This window comes from Corythoichthys intestinalis, chromosome 14 (assembly GCF_030265065.1).
Source record: "Corythoichthys intestinalis isolate RoL2023-P3 chromosome 14, ASM3026506v1, whole genome shotgun sequence".
Lineage (NCBI taxonomy): Eukaryota > Metazoa > Chordata > Actinopteri > Syngnathiformes > Syngnathidae > Corythoichthys > Corythoichthys intestinalis.
In genome coordinates, this window is record NC_080408.1 from 1268953 (window position 1) to 1293259 (window position 24307).

Consider the following 24307-nt stretch of genomic DNA (forward strand, 5'->3'; position numbering starts at 1 on the left):
ACTGTTTTTTAAAGATTTCCATATTAGAGTGGAAAATAAGTATTTGGTCACCAACAAACAAGCAAGATTTCTGGCTGTCAAAGACCTCTAACTTCTTCTAATGAGGTCTAACGAGGCCCCATCGTTACCTGTATTAATGGCACCTGTTTCAACTCATTATCGGTTTAAAAGACACCTGTCCAGAACCTCAGTCCACTATGGCCAAGACCAAAGAGCTGTCGAAGGACACCAGAGACAAAATTGTAAACCTGCACCAGGCTGGGAAGACTGAATCTGCAATAGGTAAAACGCTTGGTGTAAAGAAATCAACTGTGGGAGCAATTATTAGACAATGGAAGACGTACAAGACCACTGATAATCTCCCTCGATCTGGGGCTCCATGCAAGATCTCACCCCGTGGCGTCAAAATGATAACAAGAACGGTGAGCAAAAATCTCAGAACCACGCGGGGGGACCTAGTGAATGACCCAGAGAGAGCTGGGACCACAGTAACAAAGGCTACTATCAGTAACACAATGCGCCGCCAGGGACTCAAATCCTGCACTGCCAGACGTGTCCCCATGCTGAAGCCAGTACACGTGCAGACCTGTCTGTGGCTCGCTAGAGAGCATTTGGATGATCCAGAAGAGGACTGGGAGAATGTGTTATGGTCAGATGAAACCAATATAGAACGTTTTGGTAGAAGCACAGGTTCTCGTGTTTGGAGGAGAAAGAATACTGAATTGCATCCGAAGAACACCATACACACTCTGAAGCATGGGGGTGGAAACATCATGCTTTGGGGCTGTTTTTCTGCAAAGGGACCAGGACAACTGATCTGTGTAAAGGAAAGAATGAATGGGGCCATGTATCAAGAGATTTTGAGAGAAAATCTCCTTCCATCAGCAAGGGCATTGAAGATCAGACGTGGCTGGGTCTTTCAGCATGACATTGATGTCAAACACACAGCCAGGGCAACAAAGAAGTGGCTTCGTAAGAAGCATTTCAAGGTCCTGGAGTGGCCTAGCCAGTCTCCAGATCTCAACCCCATAGAAAATCTGTGGAGGGAGTTGAAAGTCCGTGTTCTCGACGACAGCCCCAAAACATCATTGCTCTAGAGGAGATCTGCATGGAGGAATGGGCAAAAATACCAGCAACAGTGTGTGAAAAGCTTGTGAAGAGTTACAGAAAACGTTTGGCCTTCGTTATTGCCAACAAAGGGTACATAACAAAGTATTGAGATGAACTTTTGGTATTGACCAAATACTTATTTTTCACCATGATTTGCAAATAAATTCTTTAAAAATCAATGTGATTTTCTAGGTTTTTTTCCCCCCACATTCTGTCTCTCGTGGTTGAGGTTTATCCATGTTGACAATTACAGGCCTCTCTAATATTTTCAAGTGGGAGAACTTGCACAATTAGTGGTTGACTAAATACTTATTTGCCCCACTGTACACCAAGACCCTCTAATGCCATGTTCAGACCGGACGTGTTGCTTCCTCATGACACAATAGGTTACCATACAAAGACGACAGACGACAGCCTTTCACACAAAAAAAAAAAAAAACTTCCAAAAAAAAATTCCCGCTTCCAGCAAAAAGCTCTTACCCTCAGAAAAGAATCGAGCGCGCCGTTCTCCATGAATTCGGTGATGATGAGAACGGGGCAGCTGCGCGTCAGCACGCCCTCCAGCCTGATGACGTTGGGATGGTCGAACTGGCCCATGATGGAGGCCTCGGCCAGGAAGTCCCGCCTCTGGCGCTCCGTGTAGCCCGCTTTCAGGGTCTTGATGGCCACCACCATCTCCCTGCGGCCGGCCTGCTTCAGCCGCCCTCGACACACCTCGCCAAACTCGCCTGGGGTAATGCAAGGGGTGTGCGGGGGAGGGAGTGAGCCAAGGAGGGAGGGGGTGATACGGGGAAAACGCAACACTGAGTCGAGGGAAGAAAAGGAAGGCAAGCTGGACAGTGTGAGGGAGGAAAGAGGAATCTTTTTGGGTTGTTTTGAGTACCTAGCTTGGGTGTGTGGGTGGGACTATTGTGGGTTACAAATTAGCAGTGGTGGGCCAAGCAAATTTCATGTTTCTACTCCTATTTCAGGATTGATACCTTTGAAAAAAAGTCTAAATGGACGGCAGCCAACATGGAAATTGCAACTACTTTCAAAATCAAATTTACCACATGACAAATTTCTGCTGACCCATGGTATTGTAAAAACAAATAACAGCTCTAGGTAACTTTTTGGTCTATTTTAGCAACGCCGGTGGACAAAAGCGGTAGCGTTTTGCCTTAAGACTGCGTTTCCCATGAGGACCAGCGCACACCCGCACAGTTTAGTCCCAGTCGCCTGCAGATGGATTAAGCAACATTCCTGTTTTCAGCGGCTGTGTGAAGGATGAATAGTAATAAGGTAATCAATCCAGTAGTGGCTGAACGATAGCATATGATGGTTAGCAACCGTGTGGCTAACCCCCTCACCCCACCCGAACTCGTCAGCGAGTTCGGTTGGGGGGGAGGGGGGGGGGTGTTACACCAGCGAGTCAAAAGCTGAGCCAATGTTTGTTCTTCAGTGTCCTGGTTGCCTCCCCCCCTTTTTTTTTTTTTTTTTTTAAATCCTCCTCGTACAAAACTGTCTTTTTTGTTGCTCTGCCATCTTTGCAGAATTTGCGCAAAAGCGTTTGCATTGACTTCAGTCTTTAAAATGAATGGGGAAAGAGACGTATGCCGTTCTTTTTTTACGCTGATGTTACCATCTATAATATTCCTTTTTTTCCCAATGGCGTTTTCCCCAGCCAAATCTGTTCAACCCACCGAAACTTGACACACCAAAACAATTGGAGATCTTGCGCGACTCGTTTGACACCCCAAAAATAAACGCTCATATTTTTTTAAAGTAAAAATTCAAAATGCTACTTGTCCTACAGTTTTTGTCCAAATCACATCATTTACACATTAAAAAAAAATCATGATATTGAATCGCACCTATGGAGGACCAGGAGTGCAAAAATAAAATAAATACCCAAATAAATAGTTAATATTTCAATATTTATTCATTTATTTAAAGATTTATTTCAACATTTATTTAAATATATATATATATTTTATTTTTCCCTTTTTATTTATTTATTTCCATTTTTATTTCTTTTATTTATTCCAACCTTTATTTATTTATTCCAATATATATTTATTTATTTCAACATTTATTTATTTCACTCTTTATTTCATGCGGCGCAAGAGTGCAAGAAATAAATAAAAAGTGAAAGAAAAAAAAAATGTTGAAATAAATAAAAAATTAAATAAGTAAATATTGGAAAAAATAAATGTTGAAATAAAAAAAATGGAAATAAAAATTGAAATAAACATTTTGAAATAAATAATAAAATGTGAAAACTATAAATAAAAAATGAAATAAATAAATATTGGAATAAATAAATAAAAATGGAAATAAAATTTGAAATAAACATAAATGTAAATAAATAGAATGTAAAAACTGTAAATGAAAAATGAAATAAATATTGAAATAAATAAATAAATATTGGAATGAATAAATGTTGAAATAATTAAATAAACATGGAAATAAAAATTGAAATAAACACATTTAAATAAATAAAATGTAAAAACTATAAATGAAATGAAATAAATATTGGAATAAATAAATAAATGTTAAAATAAATAAAAATGGAAATAAAAATTGAAATAAACATGAATTGAAATGAATCAAATGTGAAAACTATATATAAAAACGAAATAAATCAATAAATGTTGAAATAAATATTGATATAAATTGGAAAGAGAAGCATTTTAATGACACTTTTAATTATTTGCGTATTTAATTTTTGCACTCCTGGACCTCTATACACAGCAGCCTACTTTTGTTGCGTAAAACGTGCAGTTCTGCCAAAATTGGCACAAAACGTATTTAAACGTAATTTCCCCATTAATTTCATATGGCTCTCTTCGCCATCCCAGTGACAGGAAATGACCTGTCTGGAACTGGAAACACCCCGAAATGCCTAAAACCAATCAATCAGTGACACGATATACCAACCATGACAGTAACGCAACCATCGCACTTTCTCCGTTTTCTAGTTTTTAATCGTGATGTGATAGCGGAATGGTGAAACGCTAACTTGAGGCCAAGGTACCAAATTCATGCCCCGCCACTGCGAGACGGAATAGGCCGTCAAAGGGTAAAGCAGTCCGGGAGTGTCGGGGTGACCGGTCGCGATCGAGTGTGCGCTCTCGGAGTAGTGTAGGGACAACGGGGACGGGTGAGGAGCTTGGGTGTTGCGCGTGTGGTGCCTAAAGCCAAACATTTCCGAAAAAAAGAGAGAAGAAGAGGGAGAGGCGACAATAGCCCATCATTCGGAAGGTTAAATCGGGACAGAGAATAGAAAGATTGAAGAGAGGAAAAGATTTCCATCTGCGTCTTTTCGGAATCTGAACTCCCTTTTTTTGCCTCGGAGCCCATCACGCAGAACAAACAGGAGGGCCCGACGGCGCTCTCCCATTTGGATAAATGGTGAATGAGCGGACAAAAGCGGTCGAACTATTCACCCGCGCCGATGACTTCTTCAATCTTTATGCAGGAGATGTCGATTTCCTTGGCGAACTCGTGGATGGCGTCGTTGGGGTCCTCGTAAGTGAACGGGTCGATGTACACTTTGACGCCTGGGGAAACTGAGATGACACAAAGTCAACAATAAGTCAGTTGGAGATAATCATCAAAAAGGATTTAGACGTCTAGCATTGTAATATGATCCTTGACTGCCACTTTTCCACTTCAGGATGCTTATGCTACTGCTAATGAGAACTACTGTCTTGGCTCGAAAATAAGACTGTGTTTTTTGCATTGGAATAGGATTGAAAAAGAGGGGGTCGTCTTATATTCACAGTCTAGACATTATACCCATTCACGACGCTAGATGACGCCAGATATCATTGAAGCGATGTTCTGTTATGACAGATCTCAGCTACTCTCCCCATTCACGACGCTAGATGGCGCCAGATATCATTGAAGCGATGTTCTGTCATGACAGATCTCAGCTACTCTTTTTAGTTTAACCAGTTGACATTATTTTATTGCAATGTTTTTCCTTATTCAGATTTGTTTCAAGACTACAGTTACAGTTAGACTTTACTTTGATGGTTAATGCCGTTATTGCAGTTTTGTTGCTTTATAACAATAGATTGGTTTATTTACATTTCAAAAACCAGAAGCCATTCATTTACCAATGTGATTGCACTTTAGTTTACATATGTAAATGTTCAGATATCAAGATTTGAATGAGGCAAAATAACATGCTTTTTCTCTCAAACATTTTGTTATAATCATTGTTTCAGATGTACTGTAATTATTTTCTGTATAAAAATTAATTTGGTATTCAAAAAGTCTTTTTTCAAACTTGAGTCTTGAAAAAGAGGGGGTCGTCTTATAATCAGCGCCGTCTTATTTTCGGGCCAATACGGTATTTTTCTTTTGAAATCCTGACAGTAACAGTCTTTCCATTTCATGGCTTAGAAAACACATTATTGCCATGCTAAAAAGGGCTTGATGAGCATCACACAAAACTAATTAGTTGGGACTTGGGATGGTTACATTTCGACTTTTCATAAAGTAAGAAATATATGTTCATTATTGTGGTACGCGTTCATATTTTTCTTGTCTAACCGCACCAGATGCTCTACGTAGGAAAGCTGAGTACATTTTTGGTGTTGTACCAAAACCGATACTAGTATCGGAAGGGGCCCCAGATACAGCATTAAAATGCAAGTATCGGTGTGAGCTATTACAGTGATCCCTCGTTTTTCACAGTCAATAGGGACCGGAACCCCTCATGATAAGTGAAAAACAGCGAAGTAGCTAAGTAAAAATTATTAAATGTGTTGGTTCACTTGCTTATCCCCCCCCGTTCTGTCATTGTTTGTATACTATCCTCATTAAAATATGAAAACCTATAAATGTTTGGGTGGTTATAGTTAAAACAGACTGTTTTTTCATCTGTGTAATTTTGACAAAGTTTAGATCACATTTGATGGTGATTTTATGCAGAAATGTGAGAAATTCCAAAAGGTTCAGATACAGTGCTGCTCAAAAGTTTGTGAACCCCCTCAACATTTTGGAATTTTCTATTATTTCAACCTGATTTCCTAATCAATCAATTCAGTAGTTTTTTTTTGTTTGTTTTTTTAACAGTTGTGTTGTCGAGACTAAATTAAAAAGAGTTTTCATCAACTAATGTAGGTGCAAAATTGAACTGTTTGGTCACAACCAAAACCGCCATGTCTGGCGAAAAGTCAACACTGCATACCACCAAAAGAACCTTCTCCCAACAGTGAAGCATGGAGGTGGGAATGTCAAGATCTGGGCTTGCTTTTCATCCTCAGGACCTGGACAACTCCACATAGTCCAGGGAATCATGAATTCTGAGGAATATTGTCAAATCCTAGAACATAACCTGACGCCATCTGTTTTGAAGTTAAAGCTTGGCAGAAGGTGGATCATGCAACATGATAATGATCCAAAGCATTCCAGCAATACAACCAAGGAATGGCTGAAAAAGAAGAAGATTCGTGTTCTGGACTGGCCCAGTCAAAGTCCTGACCTAAATCCCATTGAAATGCTGTGGCGGGACCTGAAGCGAGCAGTTCATGCCAGACGCCCATCAAACCTCTCTCAACTGACTGCGTTCTGCAAGGAAGAATGGGCAAAAATCCCCCAAAGTAGATGTGAGAGGCTGATTAGTCACTACGGAAACCGTTTGGTTGAGGTAATCTCCGCAAAAGGAGGCGCAATATCCTATTAACTGAAGGGGTTCACATACTTTTGCACACATGATATCTGAGTTTTTCTTAAATCAACCACTTTTGTTAAATAAAGAATGACAATATAACTATTTCTTTTGTTTCAGTCCATTATTTGGAATGTCAGTATTGTGGATTTGGGTATAACTTAACATTTAATAAGGTTATTTTAGTTTTTTTTACAAAAAATCTGACCATCGCTGTGGGGTTCACAAACTTTCGAGCAGCACTGTACGTTTTCATACCACTGTACTTTCATAAAAAGTGGTATCAGCTGATACCACACAGCCGGTAGCGGAATTTGTATCAGGAGCTCAAACAATGGGACGAGTTGATTTCGGAGAAACTGCGTTTCATGTGACTATGGAGTCATTCGGGGAACCTGACGAACAGCTGATTCCAGGGTAAAAGTACCTCTCCGACGTACAGATGACTATCACGGCCTGACAACATTACGTTCAGTCATCAAAAGAAAGAGTTGCGCTGTTGCCGTGCCAGAGTCAAAATGAATTAACCGTCTCCGGGCGAATGTTTAAAGGGCACCTCAGTTAGAAAGAAAAACAACATTGTCCCAATTGAATAGGGGGACTGTGCAAAAACAAAACTTGTTTCCTGGCTGGCTCAGGTGACTTTATTAAATCAGGTGCTTAATAGTGCAGGCATGACCAATAAAGAAGACGTCCACCTACTGTATTGCTGCAGTTTCTCGGTGTACTCCAGCTCCGAGCCGCTGCGCTGCTTCCTGTAAACAAAGTCACACGAACATTATCAGTCACGACATTTTCCAGGTATATGCGTTATTGCCATCAGATATTTTCTCTGCTTCATTTTGAAAATTAGGTCTCAGCTCTACGTGGGAGGGAAGTAAACAAGTACACGTATTTTACTCAGTGGATTGGTACATTTTTAAGCTATACAGTGGGGAGAACAAGTATACTTGTTCTCCCCACTGTAAGTACCTAACTGATTAAGTCTTTGGGTTGTTATAAATTAAAAGAAAATAAAAGGAAACACTAGCCTTCATTGGCTGCCATTGAAGGTGCTAGAAAAACAAATTGTCCAAATCTTTTTTTTTTTTTTGTTTTGTTTTTGAGCCGATAATTCTGTATTACGCAGCCCCTAAATGGACCTTGACAGTAATTAAATATCTGGTGGGCACCAGAAACAATCTGGTAAACATTAGAATGATATAGCATTTAAGCTAGCGGACTTTTGCCATGCACGTTAGCCAATTGATATTTTGTTCCTACTTGGATCCTCATGTATTTTTTTTTTTTTAATAACGTTTGAGGCTAAACTCAGGCGCTAGCTGAGTCCAAGATTGAAGTAAAGCTCAACTAAATCCTGTATTATCATTTTTAACACACCAAAACTGCTGATGTCCGATGTGCGCCTGAGCTTAGCCTCAAACGACACAAATCAATAAATGAGGATCTTACAAAAGATAAATTGACTAACTTGCAGAGCAAAAGTCCGCTAGCTTAAATGCTATATACCTAGGGTGACCAAACGTCCTCTTTTGCCCGGACAAGTCTTACTTTCACGTAGTATCCTCGCCGTCCGGGTGGGTTTTATAAATTCATAAAAATGTCCGGTTTTCATGATTTTTCACGGGACCAATTTGAAGAGAATCCGTCCGGCCGCTGGGTGGCAGCAGTTGACATGGCTCCTACTAGAAGGGAGGGAAGGAGTAGTTCTTCTTGTTTTTGTTGGCAGTTTACCCCTATCATGAGGCATTACCGCCATCTACTGGGATGACGATTTGGCCACAACGCCTGCCCAGTTGTTAAGTTTGCGATAAATACGTATATAATGGCAACTGTTGACTTCTGTCGGAGCTTTGACTGTAAAATCCCGTTTGGTGTCGCATCGTTGCGCTGCCGGTGATCGTAAACTTTTATAGCAAAGTTGGATTTTTGCCTCAGCTAACTATCAGTAAGCTAAACCACGCTAGGCATTATGGGAAACAGTTTTGAACTGCTACGTTTGGTAACATGCTGGTTGAATAGTTTGTCAGTTTTTTTCGGTTATTGTTTGTGTGCAATCTAGAACATTGAATGAGAATATCAATTGACCCCGGCCGGCGGGGTCGTTGGCGGGGCCTCTTGGGGCCCGCGGGGCCTTGGGTGAGGCTTGCTGTCCCTTGCCGGTGGGGTGGACGTCCCCTGGTCGCCGGCGCTTGGTGTGGCGCCTGCTCGGAGTGCGGGGTGGGTGCTCGGTGGGGGGGGGGGGGGGGGCGGTCGCGGAGGCGCCGTGGGTGGTCTGGGGCGGAGATTGATCGGGGCCCTGACGCCTCTTCTGCCCTGCGGCCGGTGGTTCTGGTGGACGGGGCCACGCCCGCGGGAGCCTGCCTCTTAACTCACGCACTTCTCACTTCGGCACTGTAAATATTTTTCACCTTGGCACTTACATGCTCATACATTTCTCCGGGGAGAGTTGGGACGGGGCTTTACAGTCCCGGCCCGGCTCCCCCCTGTTTTTAATGCACCACACACCAAGGTTGTGGGATGGTTGGGACCTGTTGGGGGTGGGGGTACCTCACGGCTGCCTCCTCACCACAGGCCCCGCCATCTCTGCACCTTTTTTAAATGCACCACACATCATACTCCACAGGAGAGCTCTGGCAAAGGGCGGTGGGACGGGCGGCTGGGCAGAAGCTCCATGCTGCGGTCCCACTGCCCCAAGCCAAGCTCTCCTATTTTAATGCATACATTGCACTACCCTCCCCTCACACCCCCATCACGGTGCTGGGTGATGGCTGCCAGTCGGGAACCTGGCAGCCACAGTAATAGGGTGGTAGGTGGGTCCCACACTTTTTTATATGGCGTGGCTCCTGGGGTGTGGCCTCCCCTCTGCCTCGGCTGCCGGCCCGCGGAGTAGGTTGGGGGGGTCGGGTCTCCGATCTTGCATCGCCCCGTGGCAGTTCCTGGGCGTTCTCCTGCCTCCGCCTTCCCCTCTCTTCTCTGGCTGGGCATCCGCCCTGCGCTCCGTCGCGGGTCGCTGACTGGGCGCCGGTCTATCAGCGGGGTGTCGCCTGCACCGGCGGGGGACCCTGCCTTGCCTGGGGCTTGGTGGGCCGCTGGGGGTCCCGTGGCGTGCCGTGCCGGTTGGGGGGCTGTGGCTCGTGGCCCGGGTGGGCGGGCGGGGGTGGGTGTAGGCGTGGGGTTGGTGGTGCGTCCCCTCCTGCCATCCCTGAAGGCCGGTTGATGGGTGCGCGGGTGGCCCGGGGGACCACCCTGGGTCCCGGGGGGGGGACGATGGCTCCTTTGCTGGGCTGCGGGAGGAGGGATGGGCTGCGCATGGCCCCCCGCCCCCGCGCCCGCCCTCCCTCCCTCCCCGGGCTGGCTGGGTGGGGGCTGTGGCCCTGGGTTGGCGCCCGCGCGGCTTCTCCGCCCGTCTGCGTGGCTGTCGCGCGCCCGGTGGGGCCTGCGTGCTGCTGGATGTGGTAGGGCATTCTCGGGTCGGGGGTCCCGGTGCCGGGATTGGCGATGCGGCGACGTAGGGTTGGTCGCCAACGGGCTTACTCATAAGAGATTCACACGATTACTGGGTTCTAGATCACAGAACTGATTTGTGTACACTCTACCCCTTTCAATCACTTAGCTTATAGGCTTATAGACACCCCCACCCCCATTCTCCTCTTTCACTGGCCAATAGGCCCCCACATGGTGTAAACCGGAAATACATCTCGCTGACGATAGCACCAGCATATTAGTAACTAGTTTAGATGTTCAATGTATATCTAGTTGTTGTTTGTGTATGTGTTTCTTTTCCTTCTTCTCTTGTATTTCTTTTCTTCTGTCCCCCCATAATCCCTTCCTGTTCGCTGCTTTGTCATAATAAAAAGGTATTTTGAATGATCACAATGGGAGTATGTCAGACTCTCAATGTGAAACATTAAAACTGTTCAGAATCTGGGCACTTAGACTTCCATTCTCTGTGTCAAACAGCTGAACAGGACAGGTTTAAAAAAAAAAAAAAAAAAAAAAAAAAAAAGAGAATATCAATTGAATGGGAATAACAATTTGTCAAGGACAATTGTCGCTATAGTAATTTATAAAAATGTTTAGTTGGCACATAGCCTTCTGAGTGTATGTGTATTGACTGGACTACATTTCCATGGGTCTGCATTATATCTATCTATCCATCTATCTATCTATATATTAGTCATTATTTAGTTTTTTTTTTTTTTTTCCAAAATGCATTTTTCCATCCAGAGTGAGGGGGTACACTTTAAATATATAAAGTGATATAGGCATCTTTGAGTGAACTTCGAGTAAAATTCAAGTATCTTGAGGCCGGGCTGAGTCTCCTCTTTTTTGGAAATCAAAATATGGTCACTCTATATATACACCGTAATTTCCGGACTAAAAGGCGCACCTGACTATAAGCCTCCACCCACCAAATTTGACACGAAAACAGCATTTGTTCATAGATAAGCCTCACTGGACTATAAACTGCAGCTGTCCTCACTGTATTATGGGATATTTACACCCCAAGATTTTAACCGGTAACAATGTATTTATCAGCGGCATCATAAGACTGTCATGAGACCAAATGAACCACCATGAAGCTTTGAACCAAATTGCTGCAAAGCTTCATTGTTTCAAGAAGCTTCATTTGGCCATCACTGCTTCCTTGGAGAGGACATTCAACCTCTGCTGCCACCTAATGTCAACACTGTTGTTATCATGCCTCTAGCATGCATTGCAGTGCTACAGAGGTAAATAACTATCAAAATTCATGTTCTGTGCTAATTACTTCTTCAGTTACTGTTCCAGTTGTTTCATTAATTGCTAGTTGTGGTATTTGGTAACACTTTATTTGACATTGGCGCCATAAGACTGTCATTAGGCGATCATAATTATGACATGACACTCTAATGAGCATTAATGAATGCTTATGACCGATGTCATTTTGTGTCATCCGGCAAAAGATGTCACTTTTTAATAGATGTAAAAGATCCGAACTGGACATAAATGGAGTTAGTTTGCCAGATGATACTTAATGGCATCTGTCATAAGCATTCATTAATTCCCATGAGAGCGTCATTTTACAATTATGACTTATTGCAGTCCTATGACGCCGCGTTCAAATAAAGTGTTACCTATTAACCCAAATAAATCAACATATGAGGCACACTGGACTAGTAGCTGCGGGTTTCAAAATGAGTGGAAAAAAGTAGCGGCTTATAGTCCGAAAGTTACTGTAATGCTAATGTTTACCAGATCGTTTCTGGTGCGCAACATATTGTTTAAATTTTATTTCTGTCGATGTACCTACAGTATATGCACTCCGTACATTATTGGTGAGTATTCTTGTTTTTTTTTGTTTAGATTTTATTTTTGTTTAGATTTTTTTTTCCCCCAATTAAACCCAAGCCTAAACAAAAAAGTGAACTTTAATAATTTTTAAAATATATATATGTATTTATTTACACAATTTATATTAAAAGGGGGAACATTTTTATTAGGGCTGTCAAACGATTAAAATTTTTAATCGAGTTAATTTCAGCTTAAAAATTAATTAATTGTAATTAATCGCAATTCAAACCATCTATAAAATATGCCATATTTTTCTGTAAATTATTGTTGGAATGGAAAGATAAGACACAAGATGGATATATACATTCAACATACGGTACATAAGTAGTGTGTTTGTTTATTATAACAATAAATCAACAAGATGGCATTACCATTATTAACATTCTCTAAATGCGATCCATGGATAGAAAGACTTGTAGTTCTTAAAAGATAAATGTTAGTACAAGTTATAGAAATTTTATATTAAAACCCCTCTTAATGTTTTCGTTTTATTAAAATGTTCAATCAAAAAATAAACTAGTAGCTCGCCATTGTTGATGTCAATAATTACACCATGCTCACTCATGGTACTAACCCATAAAATCAGTTGGACCCAAACGCCAGCAGAGGGCGCCAAAAACCAAAAACAAGTAACAAGCGGACATTACACTGTACTGTCATTATAGTCTGTTTGAGCAGGGCATGTGCGTTAATTGCGTCAAATATTTTAACGTGATTAATTAAAAAAATAAAAATAAAAATTACCGCCTGTTAACGCGATCATTTTGACAGCCCTAGTTTTTATATAAATATCTTATTTATTTATATATATATTTAAATATACTAAAAAAGGGAACATTTAATATTCTTTTTTAGGACAATCATGTGGCTTATTCCATATTTTGCTCTGAACTGAAACGAGTTGATCACTTGTAGGCGTCCAAATCAGTTGAAGTGAGAGGTTTGGTGGCCATCCTAGCGCCGTCAATGGTGGCCAGTGAGTAAAGGGAATGAGAGGAGCCACTTTGATTGGCAGTAATTCTACTAAAATACAGAGCACGACTATTTCTTCCACCTCTAAAGGCATGTAAACATTAATTGGCTTGTTTGTTGAAATTAATTAGGTGACTGACTGACATATTGTCAGAGATGTGCACTTACTTCAGGCAGACAACGGCAATGACCACTAAGGCAACGATGACCACCAATCCGGCAGAAGCGGAACCTATGATGAGGGGTAGCTGGTCTTGCACAGACTTCTGTGGATCACCTGAATCCCATCGTAAAAAAGCACAAATGAGTAAATAGCAGGCCTGGCAAGACAGCCTGTCTTTAGCCATGCACATGATACATGGCAGGTCAGTTTGATCTTCTGTTGTTTGGGCTGGATTTCAAAACTGAGGCGAACAAGCTGAATCCGAAAGAACTGATGTGACGTCAACGCGTACTGCAGGTTATCAAGATTGGAAAACAAGGCCAATCAAATGGTGAGGCCATCTTACTGTGCAGGCTGGTGCTGATGTCCATGGGGTTGCTGTATCGACCGTATCCCGCCACGGTGCGAGCTCGGACCTGCACCACGTAGGGCGTGGCGGCCCTCAGCCCCTCCACCTTGGCCGAGCTGTGCTGGGACGTTACGGTGTGCGACATGGACTGGCCCTGGAACATATGACGACCACTGGATGAACTCTTTGGCCGCCATTGATGGCGCCAAAGGTCCCGTCCAAGAAGGGGAATGAACTGTTTTATTTACTGTTTATTTAAAATAAAATAAAAAATCCACCCTTCATTTTGTAATAAAAACATTTTTAAAATAATAAATGATTTCAATAATTTTGTGTTCTAACCCCAATACAATTCTTATATGGAGGTAGATTTGTGTCTTTATTATTCAATCAAAAAGAAATAAAAAAGTTGATTCAGTCCAAATGTGTATTTTCAATCAAAAAAAATGTGTTTGTATGCAAAAATAAATCTGAAACTAAAAAAAAAAAAAAAAAAAAAAGCATTTGAAAACTATTTTTCTTTGATTTTTGGGGGGGATTGAAGTCAGTTTGTTTTGTTTTTTTTATTATTGAAACAACTTTTTTGATTGATGTAATGTTGCTTTGCGACTGGGCCACATTTTGGCTAGGACATTTGTGTCTTTATTATTCAATAAAAAAAAAGTCGCTTCAAGTATGAAAATCTATAAATCTTTTAGTGGCTTTAGTTAAAGCAGACACTGTTTTTACATCTGTGTGATTTTGACAAAGATCAGATCACATTGGATGGTGATTTTATGCAGAAATGTGAGAAATTCCCAAAAAATCAGATACTTTTTGAGAGACAGCGAAAACCAAAAGTGGTATTTGACCTGTGGCAAAATGAATTTTGCCCTTTGGCTTTTTGTGCATGTGGCAATATCCATTTTGCCACATGGCAAAAAAAAAGCCACATGACAAAAAAAAAAAAAAAAAAAAAAAAACACCACATGGCAAAATCCATTTTGTCACATGGCAAAAAAAAAAAGCCACATTGCAAAATCCATTTTGCCACATGGCAAAAAAAAAAAAAAAAAAAAAAAAAAAAACACATGGCAAAATCATTTTTGCCACATGGCAAAAAAAATGCCACATGGCAACATCCATTTTGCCACATAGCCAAAAAACCTTGCCACATGGCAAAAATGCCACATGGCAACATCCATTTTCCAACATGACCAAAAAAAATGCCACATGGGAGAATCAATTTTGCCACATGGCAAATACCACTTTTGGTTCTCGGCCCTGCTGTACTTTTTCACACCACTGTATAAATATGACACGGTCATAAGGAGCATTCAAATAAAGTGTAACTGACTATTTTTCTGCAATCTGAAGGTCGTTTGAGCATGGTAACCCGGGCCCTTGCCGGGAAATTGATCGATAGCAATGATTCAAAGCGCGGCTGCTGAGTCGCTCCGTCAATAGAAATGACTCGCCGCGCTTTAATATTGTATTTGCCGGCATCCGGAAAAGATGAAAACTCACCCTTTCGTGGTATTTAATCTCGTAGTCCAGAATGACGCCGTTGGGTTTCTCCGGCGGCAGCCACGATAGGCTCAGCGTGTCGGCGGTGGATCGCATCAGATGGACCGTCGGGACGGCCGATGGTGCTGAGGGGGCAAAAAGGTGGCAAACATCTCTATGTCAGTCTTTTGTTTCTTCTGTATTTTCTCAACAAAACAGTAAAAATGTGCAACGATCATGTCAAAAGAAACAAAATAACTTAGCTCAGCAACATCACAACACAGAAGAAATAAACATCGCCTGCTGAAGAACTGTATGCAACAGTGATAATGTCTAAAGTATGAAAATACCTCCGGGTTACGATCTGCTCGAGTTACGCAATTTCAACTTTACGTGCCGGAGTCTCGTCGGCCATTTTGTCTCCAGTCTTTTTTTTTTTTTTTGTCGCATACACAGTACCTTATTGTACGTCACAGTATCTTATTTTTACTGTATTAATATGACGCGTTCTGTCATCACTCAACGTGAAGTTGTTCGCCAAGAGTTCAGCGCAGAATACTCAAGTAAAAGAAGTGTCTGCTAAAGACTTAATGAAATTACTGGCACATTCCAATATCACACTCATCAACTATGTGTAAAACTATGGCCAGGAATGGTGTTCATGGGAGGACTCCACGGAGAAAGCTACTGCTGTCCATAAAAAAAAAAAAAAAAAAAAAAAAAAAAAAACATTGTTGCTCGTTTAATGTTTGCAAAAAGGCACTTTGACACCCCACACAAGTTTTGGCAAAATATTTTGAGGAGTGATGAAACCAAACTTGAATTGTTTGGGAGTGACGCACAAGGTCATGTGTGGAGGCAAAATGGAACATCAACACTTCATCCCCACCGCGAAGCATGGTGAAAGGAGCGTCATGATTTGGGGCTGTTTTACTGCCTTGGGGCCTGGACAACTTGCAATCATTAATAGAAGAATTAATTCAAAAGTTTGTCAGGATGCTTTGCATGAAAACCTGAGGTCATCTGCCAGACAGTTGAAGCTAAAAAGAAGATGGATGCTGCAACAAGACAATGATCCAAAACAGAAGTAAATCAACTTCAGAATGGTTTCAGAACAACAAAATATACATTCTGGAGTAGCCAAGTCAAAGTGCAGACTTGAACCCCAATGAGATGCTGTGGCATAACCTAAAGCAGGGGTGGGCAAACTATTCCACAAAGGGCCGCAGTGGGTGCGGGTTTTTGTTCATACCCATCATGAGGACAGCCTTTCACCAATCTGGTTTCTTACAAGTGCAATCAGTTGATTGCAGTCAGGTGCTTCTTGTTTCCACTGAAACCTCATTGGTTAAACATCTGTGCTGAATCAGTTGGAACAAAGATCAGGACCCACCGTGGCCCTCGAGGAAAGGCTTGCCCACCCCTGACCTAAAGTCAGCGATTCATGCACGACATCCCAGAAATCTGACTGAATTACAGCAGTTTTGTAGAGAAGAATGGGCCAAAATTAGTCTCGATCGATGTGCCAGACTGATCTGCAACAACAGGAAGTGTCTGGTTGAAGTCATTGCTACCACAACATATTAACTTATTTGCTCCCAAAAACATATAAATACATTCTATTTTTAATTGTTTCAGTGTCCCAAAGATGTATTTACACGTCTGTTTTTTTGTTTGTTTGTTTTTTTTACAAGAGACATCTCTGAGTTCTGATTCAATTTAGCTCCAAAGCACAAAGCTGAAAATCCATTTATAGCAATAAAACTGGCCACTGGATGGCAGTAGCGCATTTGGTAAGACCCGCAACGAACGGCCGGGCCGCACGGGCGGAAGACGACCGAATGGAAAACAACCTAGAGGACGCCCGGATGCCAGGCGCTGGATGACCGAGCAGAACGACCGGGACCACCAGTGTAGCTGACGATGCCGTTGAGTCTGTGCTGCTCGCCGAGCAGACCCCGCAGAGACTCAAAAAAATCCATCTTTATGAGACAGGCGGTGATGAGGGAAAAGTTTACCTGCTGTCGCGGCCACAACAACGTTATCTCTCAGTTAGTTATGTGTAAATAAATTTTTACTTTGCTATCAAGAGCTCTATTTGTCTTGTTGTTTATGTTATTTTGTTAAAGAAAAAAATTCAGATGTTTGGGATGTAACTAAAGCAAAAAATAGCTGTGTTAAAGTCAGTTATGTTGCAAATGTATGCCTTCACAAAAAGCTCCATTTCTCAGCTTTTTCATCAGAAATTGGAAACTTGCTCAAACTAATCTATTTTCTAATGCTGATTTCTAAAGAATGGAAAAAGATATGAAATTACTTTTTTTCCTGCTGAAAGAAGAGAGTCTAATCTTTCTTTTGGTGGGTTCCATGTTTATATAGCAATAGAACAGAATTTTCTGTGGGCCTTGCAAAAATCAGTCAAAATCCAATAAAACAGCCGGGAGCTAAGGGCCTTGCTCCGGTGAAAATGGCTGGGAGTGAATGAGTTAAATGTGGTGGTTCGCCTATTTCCCCTTTCTGTCATTGTTTGCATACTATCCTCATTAAAATATGAAAATCTATGAATATGTGGGTGGTTTTAGTTAAACCAGACACTGTTTCTTCATCTGTTTGATTGTGAGAAAGATCAGATCACATTTGATGGTGATTTTATGCAGAAATGTGAGAAATTTCAAAAGGTTCAGATACTTTTTCATACCACTGTAAGTCAAGTATGTCGTAACCCAGGAACTACCTGTATAGACATTATGATGTGATAGACAGTCTAATTTCCTCAGAATGCAATCAAGTTTCAATGCCTATGACAGGGACCGATTTTGACCGTGATGGGTTGCAGCAACGGTCCGACAGGATTGCTGCGGGGCTGCCATTTCATTCGCAACTTGAGCCTCGCTAACTCGTCTCGTCTGCCGATCGTGAGCAAAAGTCGGCTTTGTGTTGCTCACGCGAAAGCTGGCCAAGACACGACAGTACAGATTGAATAGGCTCAAGGGTCCGGTTGTAATGTTTGAATAAATGGGGCATGTTTTAACCTTCACTGCACGGGTTGCTGAATCCTTAAAGTGACTCATCTCAAAGCCATTGTCTGCGTTCCATTAACTGCGCTAAAGTGGATTAAGTGTGGGTTGACTTAAGTGATTACAGTGTGTGAAAGGTGCTGAGAAGTTTGCTTTTGCCAGAAGGTGACATTGCAAAGACAAGAGAAAAAATATCATTTTTCCCCCCTTACATTTAATTCATGTTGTTCATTTGAAGATTTCTTTTTTTACTATGCGATGCCATTTCCTGCCCGAACCAGTTCGATGGACCGAATGACAGTTTTGCAATTTATGCTGGGCAAGGGAAGCTATTGTTTAAAGTGCGTATGACAGGAGAAAAAAAGTCTTAAATAGCATTATGTGAATTAAAATCATATTTTGAGACGATTCGACAAGATGCTACAATTTGGCAAAGCTCAGGTGACGAGAAATTAGTCTTTTAATCCCCCATGTACTTCACTTCCTCGTAAATCCATTGCACTTGTTTTGGCCAATATCCGCGGTGAACTGTAACCTTTTGAAACCCAAAAAGGCTCACATGCCTCTCCCTGGTGCAGCAACAATTTTCTGCAGCCGTTTGGCTGGCATGATGCAAAAAATAAACAAATTAATCCACAAAATCAGCTGAATCTGCAGTCCATCTGCATGCTATAAAGCAATGCTGAATTGTGAGACGCTGACCCGGGTGACGTCACATTCGCATTCGTCCTAAACCCGAGACTGTGGTCGGAAGTCACTCATTTTCACGACGCGGGATTCAAAAATTGATAAAACGATCGCTTCCACACACAGCCAAGCGGTCTACTTCATTCAGGAGCATAGAACACCGTGTGAAATATGAAATAAACATGCTTTTTGGTGTCATACGCAATTTAAGGTACATTCACCAAATTGGACGAGGAAAGCACACATATTAGGCTTAAGGGGTCCACATGGTATTATGGGATATTTACACAAATAATGGAAGTCACACTGGACTGAACATTTCAATGAAGCACTTATTTAATTTTGGCACTCCTGTTCCTCCATAGAAAGCAGTTTTGGCCCAGCAACAAGCCCTCAAAGTAAATCTCTCTCAAGTCAAGTCATGTGACTCAAGCCCTCCCCCCGACTCTGCCAAGATACAGTGGTATGAAAAAGAACCTTTAGGAATTTCTCACAATTCTGCATAAAATCACAATCAAATGTTATCTGATCTTTGTCAAAATCACACAGATGAAAAAACTGCTTTACTAAAAAAAAAAAAAAACCCAAACATTTATAGGTTTTCATATTTTAATGAGGATAGTATGCAAACAATGACACAAGGGGGAAAATAAGTAAGTCAACCATCACTTTTAATATTATGTGGCCCCCCCGCTTGATGGCAATCACTTTAACCAGATGCTTCCTGTAGCTGCAGATCAGTCTGGCACATCGATCAGGACTAATCTTGGCCCATTCTTCTCTACAAAACTGCTGTAGTTCAGTCAGATTCCTGGAATAAATCGCTGAATTTAGGTCATGCCACAGCATCTTAATGGAGTTCAAGTCTGGACTTTTGACTCTCTCTCTCTCTCTCTTTGCCACTCCGGAACATGTATTTTGTTCTTCTGAAACCATTCTGAAGTCGATTTACTTCTGTGTTTTATATCATTGTCTTGTTGCAGCATCCATCCTCTTTTTAGCTTCAACTGTCTGACGGAAGGCCTCAGGGAAAACTTTTGAATTCATTCTTCCATTAATGATTGCAAGTTGTCCAGGCCCAGAGGCAGCAAAACAGCCCCAAATCTTGACGCTCCCTCCACCATGCTTCACGCTGGGGATGAGGTGTTGATGTTGGTGAGCTGTTCCATTTTTCCTCCACACATGCCAGTCTGTGTTACTTCCAAACAATGCAACTTTGGTTCCATCAGTCCCAAAAAATAACTTCTATGTAGTGTCCAAATGCCTTTTTGCGAACATTGAACGAGCAACAATGTTTTTTTTTTTTTTTTAGAAAGCAGTAGCTTCCTCCGTTGAGTCCTCCCATGAACACTATTCTTGGCAGTAGTTTTATATATAGTTGATGTGTGCAGAGATATTGGACTGTGCCAGTGATTTCTGTAAGTCTTTAACAGACACGCTAGGGTTCTTTTTATCTCTGAGTATTCTGCGCTGAACTCTTGGCGTAATCTTTGGTGGATGGCCACTCCTTGGGAATGCAGCAACAGTGCCCAACATTCTCCATTTGTAGAGAACTTCTCTGACTGTCGATTGATGAACATCCAGACTTTTAAAGATTGTTTTGTATCCTTTCCCAGCTTATACAAATCAACAATCCTTGATCAGGTCTTCAGACAGTTGTTTTGACAGAGCCAAGAGGCACATCAGACAATGCTTCTCATCCAGACAATTCTTACCAGGTGTGTGTTTTATAGTGGGGAGGGCAGCTTTAAACCACTCCACAGTGATTGGACACACACCAGACTCAAATTGTTTGGTAAAAATTGGTTTCAATTGCTCTTGAAGTCCCCTTAGGCAGATGCTTCACTTATTTTCCTCCTTCTGTTATTGTTTGTATGCTATCGTTATTAAAATAAGAAAACCTATAAATGTTTGGATGGTTTTAGTTAAAGCAGACGCTGTTTTTACATGTGTGATTTTGACCAAGATCAGATCACATTTGATTGGGATTTTTTGCAGAAATGTGAAAAAATTCCAAAAGGTTCAGATACTTTTTCATACCACTGTATCATGAAGACATTGCTGGATCTTCATTAAGCGCGACGGCTCGCGTACGAGACGGTCTACTCACCGGCCTGATTTGTGGTGATGTTGACGGTGGAGTAGCGCGGGCTGGCGGGGTTCTTCCCGGAGACACCGTTGACCGCCTGCACCTCGAAGCTGTAGCGGGTGTGAGCCTGCAGGTTCCTGACCACCACCTTCCGCTGCCTCAAGCCCAGCCTCCTCGGCGAGACGTCCACATTGTCGTCGCAGCGCGTGCACGGGCTGCGCTCGCGCAAGCATTTCTTGCACACCACGTTGTAGACCAGGTCGTCCCGACCGCCGCCGTCCTCTGGTTCTTCCCATTCCAGGGACAGCGACGTCTCGTTCACGCTGGAGATTAAGTTGCGAGGGGCTGACGGGATAGCTGCCGAGGGAGTCGGAGGTTAAAAACCGGCGATAGAGGCGGATCTTCTCAACGTTCTTAAATTTTTTTCCAAAAATGTAACTTTAGTGTATGGATGTGTTTCTCCTTTTATTTATTTTAATGTTATCTTTTAAACGTTAAATTAATTTATAAATCTACAGTAGGCCTATACTAGAAACGGCAATCTCTCAAGAAATTAAGATGAAGCTTTGCTGTGGCAGATACAGATCTATCAGGTCACTTCTTATTTATTTGGGGACATTTTGGGGACACGTACGGTCCCCAAAATGTCAATGGCATGGACTTACATGGGTGCCAGCTTAATGTGAATGGGATGTAATGGTAAGTTTGGGACAAAAATCACAACTACATAGGTTTTTCTGCCATTGAAAATGAATGGGAAATTTGGACGTACATGGCCGTCAATGGAATGGACATGAATGGCTGTCGATGGCATGGAATTACTTGGGCGCCAATAGCAAATAGTAAAAATATATATTGCAAGGACCTACAGTGCTGGCCAAATGTATTAGCACCCTCTGTCAGATAATGCTCAATTTCTTCCAGAAAATTATTGCAATTACAAATACTTTGGTAGTAATATCTTCTTTTATTTTGCTTGCAATGAAAAAACACAAGAGAGAAAGGTTAAAAAAAAAAAACTTAAATCATTGTCATTTTACACAAAACTCCAAAAATGGGCCGGACAAAAGTATTGGCACCCTTTGAAAAATCAAGTGATGCTTCTCTAATTTGTGTAATTAACAGCGCCTGTTACTTACCTGTGGCACAAACAGGTGGTGGTGATATCTAAATCACACTTGCAGCCAGTTAAAATGGATTAAAGTTGACTTAACCTCTGCCCTGTGTCCTTGTGTGTACCCCATTGAGGATGTAGAAAAAGAAAGAAGACCAAAGAAGTGTCTGAGGACTTGAGAAGCAAAATTATGAGGAAGCATGGGCAATCTCAAGGCTACACGTCCATCTCCAAAGACCTGAATGTTCCTGTGTCTACCGTGCACAGTGTCATCAATAAGCGTAAAGCCCACGGCACTGTGGCTCACTTCCCTAGATGTGGACGGAAAAGAAAGATCGACGAGAGATTTCAACGAAAGATTGTGCGGATGGTGGATAAAGAACCTCCACTATCATCCAAACAAATTCAAGCTGTCCCGCAGTCCGAGGGTACGACATTGTCAATTATTTGTATTTGTAGGCGTCAGAATAAAAAGGGAATCTATGGTAGGATACCCAGGAAGACCCAACTTCTGACCCAGAGACATACAAAAGCCAGGCTGGAGTTGGCCAAAACTTACCTGAGAAAGCCAAGAACGTTTTGGAAGAATGTTCTCTGGTCAGATGAGACAAAAGTAGAGCTTTTTGGGAAAAGGCATCAACATAGAGTTTACAGGAAAGAAAAGAACACAGTCCACACAGTCAAACATGGCGGATGTTTTGGGGATGCTTTGCTGCCTCTGGCACTGGACTGCTTGACCGTGTGCATGGCATTATGAAGTCTGAAGACTATCAAGAAATTTTGCAGCATAATGTAGGGCCAAGTGTGAGAACGCTGGGTCTCCCTCAGATGTCATGGGTCTTCCAGCAGGACAATGACCCAAAAGCACTAGAAAATGGTTTGAGAGAAAGCACTGGAGACTTCTAAAGTGGCCAGCAATGAGTCCAGACCTGAATCCCATAGAACACCTGTGGCAAGATCTGAAAATGGCACCTTTCAAATCTCAGAGACCTGGAGCAGTTGGCCAAAGAAGAATGGTCTAAAATTCCAGCAGAGCATTGTAAAAATCTCATTGATGGATACCGGAAGCGGTTGTTCATAGTTGTTTTGTCTAAAGCAGGGGTGTCCAAACTTTTTGCAAAGGGGGCCAGATTTGGTGTGGTAAAAATGTGGGGGGCCGACCTTGGCTGACGTCCTTTATGTAGAACAATATATTTAAGTAAATTTTAGCTAGCCATTCTGTGTGTCACATTCGCTTTATTATTATTTTTTAAATTTCAACAATCTCGCAACTAACCTTTGTGGCGTTCTTTCGACTCTCGGGCTCTTGCGAAATACCGCTGCTGTGAAATTAAATTAGCTTCAAGTTGCTTCAATTTCTCGCTGGCTGTCCTCCCTGTAATCTTGTCGTACATGTCAGCGTGTCTTCTTTGGTAATATCGCCTCACATTGAACTCTTTAAAAACAGTGACTGTCTCTTTGCAAATGAGGCAGACACAGTTGCATATTTTAGTGAAGAAATAGTCCAATTTCCACCTATCCTTGAAGTGTCGGCTGCCAACTTTTTTTTTTTGTTGATTGTCGCCATTTTAGAAAATTGGAAGTAAAGGGTCACAACCGGGTAATGTTGCTTATAGTGCTGCTGCCTTTTAGTGGGTAAATGAGGAGCAGCATTTAGTGTGTAAGCTACTTCATATGCTGGTAGCAGTACTGCTGGCCAATTTATTAAGTCTGTGTACGGGCCAGACGTTATTGATTTTATGACAGAAGCTGGGGACCGGATGAAATTTGACCACGGGCCGCATTTGGCCCCCGGGCCGGACTTCGGACATGTCTGGTCTAAAGGTTGTGCTACCAAGTATTAGGCTGAGGGTGCCAATACTTTTGTCCGGCCCATTTTTGGAGTTTTGTGTAAAATGATAATGATTTAATTTTTTTATTCTCTTTTGTGTATTTTCATTGCAAACAAAATAAATGAAGATATTACTACCGAAGCATTTGTAATTGCAATCATTTTCTTGGAGAAATTGAGCACTATCTGACAGAATTGCAGTGGTGCCAATCCTTTTGGCCAGCACTGTATACAGATCTTAGACCCGCCCAGGTTGATTTGGGGACATTTCGAGGACACGTGCTGTTGATATCAGGTCATTTCCTGTTGATTTGGGGACATCCAAGTATATTGGGATCAAAAGAATCGACATACATGGATGTTAATGGCATGGACGTGCATAGCCCTCATTGGCACCTGTGTACATGGGCACAATGCAATGTAAATGCCATTGGAAAAGAATGAGAAATTTGAAAGGCATGGACGTGCATTACTGTCAATGGCATTGACTT

At 41.8% G+C, this 24307-nt stretch overlaps 1 protein-coding gene across 3 annotated transcripts in view; it reads right to left on the reverse strand.

Annotated features, from left to right (window-relative positions):
- The window catches only part of ephb3a (eph receptor B3a), a 124597-nt gene that overhangs the window by 34364 nt on the left and 65926 nt on the right, over window positions 1-24307 (reverse strand). For 2 of the 3 annotated variants that reach the window (XM_057856919.1, XM_057856920.1), the window contains exons 5-11: window positions 20893-21228; window positions 15100-15224; window positions 13591-13747; window positions 13250-13358; window positions 7475-7527; window positions 4539-4661; window positions 1591-1838 (exon numbers count right to left, since the gene is read on the reverse strand). In XM_057856919.1, coding sequence (XP_057712902.1) covers window positions 1591-1838; window positions 4539-4661; window positions 7475-7527; window positions 13250-13358; window positions 13591-13747; window positions 15100-15224; window positions 20893-21228 — 1151 coding nt within the window. Of the gene's footprint in view, window positions 1-1590; window positions 1839-3814; window positions 4284-4538; window positions 4662-7474; window positions 7528-13249; window positions 13359-13590; window positions 13748-15099; window positions 15225-20892; window positions 21229-24307 lie in introns of those variants that run through there. The other variant, XM_057856921.1, reaches the window with a different exon arrangement.